Below are 7,956 nucleotides of genomic sequence, written 5' to 3'. Positions count from 1 at the left end.
CACTAGTGGTGATTATATTCAGTCGATTCAAATTAGCGTTTACACATTCGAGTATATTTTCTAGTCCCAGAAAACTAGCTCTCTGCATTGCTATAGCGAGCGAATAAGTCCGGCGTTTCTTTGGAGCATGAATTTCTTCTTTAGTCGTGGTATTTTCCAAAGGTTGAACTTCTTGTCCGTTTTCTCGATATGTCAATAACAAAGCTCTTGCTCCATAAGCAGTGGTGAAATTTATAATTATCTTGTTGATAATAATCGAGTTTGCCGTAATACTATTTCCATTTAAGTAATCCGACATTTGCTTCATATTTTCTTGAAATTTTTGCCATTCCGCCATGTTGAAGCAAATACCATCGGCTCCCTTGGATGAAAATTTAACGAAAGGTTGAAAATCAAACTCGTCGCTGTTGATTGAAGTTTGCAGCCCAACATGAATTTTCTTCGTATAAGAAAAATTCAATCCATATGTTGTAGATAATAGCATGCAATTCTGCACAATTTTTTCGGTGATGTCGCATCTTGCTTCGGAAGTGTCGCTGCACTTTGTCGGTTTTTCGGATTTCACAATTTCCCGGCGTTTATCCATGACACTGATTTTTATACGCAGACGCAAAACGAAAACACGAAAACTGAAACTTGTTCGCTGTTGATCTTGCAGGTTCGAATGCTAGGAGACAAATGAGAAAAATGTTACAATTTTCCGCGTAATAGAAAATCGGAAAAACGGTGGGGGAAATTTGAACACATAAACTTTTAAGCACTATGATTGGTCGCAAAGGCGAAGCATTGACAAATATTACTTTTCCGAATTCCCACGATAATTCTACTAGATAAAAGAAAGTTTCGATTTTCATGTCACGACATGTTACGGAATAAATTTTCATGATTTTACAACGGAAAAATTTTTGCACTCTATTGTGGTTTTTACTACGTGATTGTTATATAGAGGATTATTCTTATTCAAACAACAGAATTTCCACCCGTTGCGTAGTATTTCTTAACAAGTTAAGCGTCGTCGGAATTTTTACTACGTGTTCAATACTATAGGATTATTCTTATCCCGATTCGATTATTTGTTATTTTTATTTTTTCCGAGGCGCCTCGCTCTCCTATCTTGAAGTACCGTTCGTTGAATAATAGGATTATCGTGAAAAGCACGTGCGAAACGTTGTACGACGAAAGGACCTGGACCGTTGTCCGGTTTCAAAGGAAGTGTAATAAAAATATTTGAAAACAAACAATGCTTTTTTCCCTAAATTTTCTCAAGGTGGGGAAAACTGGTATAAAACGGGAAGACGCTAAAAAATCGCACAGTTTCACATTTTCTCGCGCATTCGGGATCATAGCGATCTGTATTTCCGTCTTCGTGTGATTTCACCGCGTATCGAAGCCACGTTGAATTAAAAATGTCTAGTTTGCGGGAAATTATCGAATCGTGTTTGCGATTGACGCGTAGTTTAAACGGGCTCTGCATCGATAATTATTTATCGTCGTTATCCGACAACGACGATAATAATTATGTCGTATTCGCAAAGTTTGCGGGTGCGTGCCCTACCGCGGTGCTCGCGGTTTTATTCCGTTTGGGGCATTTCTCGATTTACCTCCAGCTTTTGATTATTGCCGGCGAAATAATCGAGATGAGACGTGTGTTTAACGACAACGAAGAAGAGGATGCGGGAGGCTATATCGCCGGCCTGCTGAATTACTATCGTGGTGCGGTAAAAAATGGTAAGTTTCTATTTTTTATTATGAATATTTAAAACAAAATTTAAAAAAATTAAAATCATTATTTTTTAGGAACGCTACAATGTCACGAGCCGAAAAAAGTCATGGTGGTGGAGGGTGTGGTGCGTAGCGAGCGTCAAAATTATGTCGAAGAGCGAGCTACTCAACGCCGCGGGGTAAGACGACGACGAGACGATACCTCGCCTGAGGCTGGACCTTCGTGTAAGTAACAGACCTTCGTAAAAGTAATTTATATGAAATAACAGCATTGATTTAATATTAGGAAATTTTTCAAAAAATTTAATGTTTTAGCTCGCGCGCGAATTATTCTTACGCCGGAGCTTGTCGATCTTGTGAGCAACGAATCGACGAGTCAGTCGGCTCCTCGCGAAGTGAGCTCGTTCGATGAGGAGGAAATATTCAGTCCTTTGTACAGTAAGTGATAAAAAAAGTTATCTTAGCAGAAGCATAAAATAACTAAAAAATTTGAAAAATTAATAACGTAAATTTTTAGATAACGACCGTCAACAGAGTGTAATATTACCCGAGGCTGACGACGAAGAGGAAGAGCAGGAGGAAGAGCAGGAGGAGGAGGAGGAAGAGGAAGAGCAGGAAGACGAAGAAGAAGAGCAGGAGGAGGAAGAGCAGGAAGAGGAATTACAGGAGAGGAATTATGAAGGAGAGGATGAACAAAGCCACGACGGATGGGGAATGGGTGACAGAAGTAAGAAAGATTGCAAATTTTTACAGTTGCTTTTATGCTCGAATTTTATTTTTTAAACATTAAAATTAAACATTAAAATTTTCACAGGATACAGTCCCCCTGTGATTTCTTACTCTCCCGATTACAATTATCAAACGAGGGTGTAAAATAAAAAAGAAGAAAATCTAGAGGTGAGCTGATTTAACACTTTTTCGATTTTTATTGCAAATAAAATTCGAGCATGAAGATATAAAATATAATATTTTATCAAATTTTTAATTAATTCGCTAATTTTTTAATTTTGACTTTTGCAGTTCAAACAGGTGACGGTAGAGAAGAAGAAGAGTCGGAGGAAACTCGGTCGGGCGTGGAATCGACTGGCGAAACCGACGAAAGAGCGCCGCAGGAAGAGGAAAGAACGGAGGAGGAGGAAACGAGGCGAGCGGAGGATATCGATGCAGCATCGGCGGCGGAAAGGAATAATAATCAGGTCGGCGATAATTTTAATTATATAGAATTAGTATCGGAAAACACGCGTAGATTTAGAAATTTCGGGATAGAGGGTAGAGAAGCTAGATTCCGTATACTTCCGTTTCCCGAGGGAGGAGGGGAGGTTTACACGCGATTGGAAAACGCGTTTCGCGAAATTCACTCTTACGCGATATTTTCATGCGTACCGGGAGATTATGTTGGATTGTCTTTCGACTCTCCGGCTCTTTCTCACGGCCCCGCTGGAATATCGTTCCGTCCGGCGAACGATTTGACTCCCGAGAACATTTGGAATCTCGTGAGTTTATTAGCTCAAAGTTCAGGGGGGTTAAACGTAGCGCAAGAGTTTAATATTCGCGTTTTTCGTATTACCCCTCCCACGGGACGTGGATATAACGCTCTAGATATTGTTGGTAAACGTTCGATTTTAACAATAAACAACAACGATAATCTGTGTTTTCCTCGCGCGCTCGTGACGGCACAGATTTATAACGAGCGTGGAAATGTGCGTACGGGCGAGTTGCATGCGAGATGGAACGCGGTGAGAAAACGAAATTCGTCGTTGCAACGCGAACTCGCCGTCGAGTTGACGAAAAAAGTCGGTATCGCGATTCCGGAAGTCGGCTGCGGAATTAGGGAAATTGAACATTTCCAACAATATTTAGCCGCGGAAAATGTCGCGATAATAGTTTACAATTCCGACACTTTTGGTCGCGGGGGTAAACCGTTATTCGACGGAACAGCGGTGCTAGCCTCTCTACATCGAGAACCTATATCTCGATTAAATATTTTATTTGTCGCCGAATCGCGTCATTATAGCGTGATTTTAAATTTAAGAGCCGCTGCTGGAAGTAGAGGGTATTGCATTCCGTGCAACGTAGCTTATCGCAGTGACGCGAAAGGGCATCGATGCTCTAATAAATGCCCGCGTTGTAACATGGTTCCAACTTGCGAGAGATTCGAACATGAGCGAATACGCTGCACGGAATGTAATCGCGAATTTTTTAATCGCGCGTGCCTCGAGCGTCATCGCGCGCAAAAATCGTACGACGGGCATTCGCTTCAAAGCGTTTGTAGCGTTATACGATTTTGCGGCGAGTGCGGTCGTGTAATCGAACGAAAGAAACAGCACGAATGCGGCGCGGCTTTCTGTTTCACGTGTCGTTCTCACCAACCGCTAAATCATTATTGCTGCATGATGCCGATCAATCGAGCTTCGAGTAGCATCGTGGGTCGCTCTTCGGAAGAGCATTTCGAAGATCAAAATGAGGATGAACACGAGTCGAAAACAGAAAACCGCTCCGCATTCGTGTTTTACGATTTCGAAACACGACAGGATGAAACGCTTCGAGGTACCGCTAATGTAAAAATTCACGTGCCCACTCTCTGCGTCGCGCAGCAGATTTGCGAATCGTGCGCGGAAATAGAAGATATGTCGGTGCGGTGTCGTTGGTGCGGTATCCGCGAATTTACATTTCGTCACGATCCTGTTAAAGAATTTGTAAATTTCGCGACGCGTCCGACGACATATTTTAAAAAAATAATTTGTATTGCTCATAACGCAAAATCGTTCGACGCGCAATTTATCCTCCGATATTTAGTAGAAAGCGGTATTTCGACAGAACCTCGTGTAATTTTGAGCGGTACTAAAATCATAGTACTAACGGTAGGAAATACGAAATTTATCGACAGTGTTAATTATATGCCGATGCGGTTATCCGAATTACCAAAGGCTTTCGGGCTGGCGAATACTTTGGATAAAGGCGTCTTTCCGCATTTATTTAACACGCTCGATAATCAATTCTATGTAGGACCGTTGCCGGGCGTCGAGTATTACTCTCCGGAAACTATGAATACGAAAGAACGCGAACAGTTTTTAGCATGGCACGACGAGTTAACCCGGGCGAATTATATTTTTGATTTTCAACTCGAGATATCGCGCTATTGTCGCAACGACGTGGATATTCTTAGACGAGCGTGCATGGCTTTTAGGAAAATTTTCCTGAGGCGCGGAAAAGTGTGCCCGTTCGAGGAATGTACAACAATCGCTTCCACGTGTATGAGGGTTTTTAGAAAAAACTTTCTGCGTGAAAGCGAGATTGGTATAATTCCACCGGGTGGGTACAGACACGCGAATACGCAATCGCGCAAAGCACTGCGTTGGCTGGTGTGGATGGAGCGAGAGCTCGGACATCCTATTATTCACGCAGGGCGTACCCGCGAATATCGCGTACTCGACGGCACACTCGTCGACGGATATTACGAATCGTTAGAAAACGGCGTAACGCGACATCACGTGTTTCAATTTCACGGATGTTTTTGGCACGGTTGCCCGTCGTGCTTTAGAATCAACCGCGACAGTAACCTCTCCGTAAACAGTGAACGTAGGGATACGATCGATTTGCGTTATGAGCATACAGTCGCAACGACATATCGTCTTAGAAAACGCGGATACACGGTGACGGAGAAATGGGAGTGCGATTTCGATCGTGCGATGGCTGTAAATAGCGTAATGCGGGAATATTTACAGCACCATCGAATGGTTGAAAACGAACCGCTCAATCCGCGCGATGCGTTTTACGGCGGCCGTACGGGGAATGTCGCGACTCGATATGAAATTACGGGTACAGAGAAGATACGATACATCGATGTATGTTCTCTGTATCCGTATGTTTTAAAAACGGGTACTTTTCCGATCGGACATCCCACGGTGTATGTCGGGGAGGAATGTTCGGTGCTAATCGGAGAAGGCCCGAATTACAATTTCGACTCCGTCGAAGGCCTCGTACGTTGCAAAGTACTCGCACCGCGCGATCTCTTTCACCCCGTGTTACCGTATCGCGTACGCGGAAAATTGTTATTCGCGTTGTGCCGCAGTTGCTGCGAAACATTTTCACGCGAAGATTGTACACACAGGCCTTCCGAACGTGAATTTACGGGTACATGGGTATCGTGCGAATTGCGCAAAGCGCTTGAAAAAGGTTATTTCGTGTCGGAGGTTAGCGAGATTTGGCAGTACAACGCAACACGCTACGATCACGGTACGCGGCAGGGTGGGTTATTCGCCGAATATATTAATACATTTTTAAAATTAAAACAAGAAGCCAGCGGGTGGCCGAGTGAATGTACCGATGACGAGGCTAAAGAACGATATCTTCGCGATTACGAGGAAACCGAAGGTATCGTTCTCGAAAGTAACAATATCGCGAAAAATTCGGGATTACGTTCGGTCGCGAAGTTGTGTTTAAATTCTTTTTGGGGGAAATTCGGCCAACGACCCAACCTAACGAATACCGAAATCGTAAAAACTCAGCAACGATTAGCGAGTTTGCTCACAAGCCCCAAACATGAAATAACCGAAATACTGCCGGTAAACGAAGATGCGATGTATGTTTCATGGCGACTGCGGGAAGAGGCCGACGTTCCCTCGCCTCTTACCAACGTCGTTTTAGCGGCGTACACGACGGCACTAGCGCGATTAGTGTTGTATAAATATTTAGAACGCTTAGATCGACGCGTTTTATATTACGATACCGATTCTTGCATTTATGTAAGCAGCGATGATCCTTCCGAATACGAGCCGCGTACGGGTAATTTTTTGGGCGATATGACGAACGAACTCGAAAGCTATGGGTCCGGTAGTTACATCGAGGCGTTTGTATCCGGTGGCCCGAAATTTTATGCTTACGTTGTTCGCACACCGGAAGGACTCACGCACGAAGTTTGCAAAGTAAAGGGTATAACCCTAAACTTTGCAAACTCATGCTTAGTCAATTTTAATAGTATAAGAGAATTAATATTGCAAAAAGAGCGAGAGGGACGAGAAGAGGAAAGTGAAGAAGAAGAAGAAGAAGAAGAAGGAAAGTCACATAGAACATCGATAAATCTACGTTTCAGAGCAATTCGGCGTACGGCTTTTCACGAGTTAATAACTCGCGACGAAGTGAAAGCTTGTACTCCTGTGCTATTGAAACGTAGATTTATCAATAGTCGTTGTTCCGTTCCTTACGGTTACGCGATTCGATAATTTTTACAGAATTGTTCTTTCGCTGTCGACGGTTAGCGTGTGTTTTCCGACTTTATATAAATAGCTTTAAGTAGATTTATAAATTTTTGTAAAAGTATAAATAAAAAATTTTTTTTATTTAATTTAAGAAAATATTGCTAGTTTTAAAATGTAAAATGTATAATTGTATAAAAACCATGTAAAAACTATGAAAAATTTAAGAAATAAAAACGAATATTTTTATTTTTCTCAAATCATGTACTTTTATTCGTAAAAATAAATGTTTTCTCGCATAATTTTTCTTAAAGATTTTTCTTCTTCCTAACTTACTTTCCCGTATAAAACCCTCATTTTTTCCGAGAAAAAAAAGCGTTTCATCGCGCGAAGTAGCGTTTCCACTCTTGGACGCTGGCGCGAGCAATTTCGGTGGTTGCGCTTGTCCAGCGTCTCCGCGGACCGAATCAGCTTGTTCGAGTCCGCGAGTTGTACGCTAGCGCGGTTGCGCTAGTCCAGCGTCTCCGCGGACCGAATCAGCTTGTTCGAGTCCGCGAGTTGTACGCTAGCGCGAGCAAGCGGTCGCCGCCGCCGCCGCCGCCGCCGCCGCCGCCGCTGCCGTCAGTGGGCAGTAAGCTTATCGCGTCATAGTGTTTCGCTGATTTTTTTCGTTTATGAAGGCGCGAGCGAACGGCGAAGAGTTCATTTCGCAAGATGGACATACGCTGGAAACATCCTTGGACGTCTATCGTCAGCGGTCCCACTGGATGCGGCAAAACGGTCTTTGTAAAAACTTTTCTCAAATATCTATCCGAAATGGCCGATGTTTCTTTCCAAAGAGTTTTATTTTATTACGCCGAATGGCAGGATGCTTATCGACAACTTCAATACGCGTTTGAGAAAAAAGAAAGGAACGCTGCGGGAAAAATAAAGAAAAATGCAATCGAGTTTCGCGAGGGGTTGCCACAAGCGCATGATTATTCCCACGATCCTCTCACACCAAAGTTGGTGATAATCGACGATCTTATGAGAGAATCAT

At 43.0% G+C, this 7,956-nt stretch overlaps 1 protein-coding gene across 3 annotated transcripts; it reads left to right on the top strand.

Moving 5' to 3' along the window:
- Positions 1 to 1,540: 1,540 nt before the first annotated feature.
- Positions 1,541 to 7,391, top strand: LOC136997640 (uncharacterized). 3 transcript variants are annotated; one of them, XM_067348579.1, is made up of 3 exons: positions 1,541 to 1,947; positions 2,038 to 2,160; positions 2,240 to 7,391. In XM_067348579.1, exon 3 carries the CDS (start codon positions 3,855 to 3,857, stop codon positions 6,942 to 6,944), a length of 3,090 nt encoding a protein of 1,029 aa, XP_067204680.1. In that variant the 5' UTR covers positions 1,541 to 1,947; positions 2,038 to 2,160; positions 2,240 to 3,854; the 3' UTR covers positions 6,945 to 7,391. The 3 variants fall into 3 exon arrangements, with proteins under 3 accessions (XP_067204680.1, XP_067204671.1, XP_067204676.1); XM_067348570.1 differs by having other exon boundaries at positions 2,038 to 7,391; XM_067348575.1 differs by lacking the exon at positions 1,541 to 1,947 and having other exon boundaries at positions 1,977 to 2,619; positions 2,743 to 7,391.
- The last annotated feature ends 565 nt before the right edge of the window (positions 7,392 to 7,956 follow it).

The sequence above is a fragment of the Linepithema humile genome, chromosome 1 (genome assembly GCF_040581485.1).
Source record: "Linepithema humile isolate Giens D197 chromosome 1, Lhum_UNIL_v1.0, whole genome shotgun sequence".
NCBI lineage: Eukaryota > Metazoa > Arthropoda > Insecta > Hymenoptera > Formicidae > Linepithema > Linepithema humile.
The sequence above is the reverse complement of the archived record's forward strand: the minus strand, read 5'-3'. Positions and strand labels throughout refer to the sequence as shown.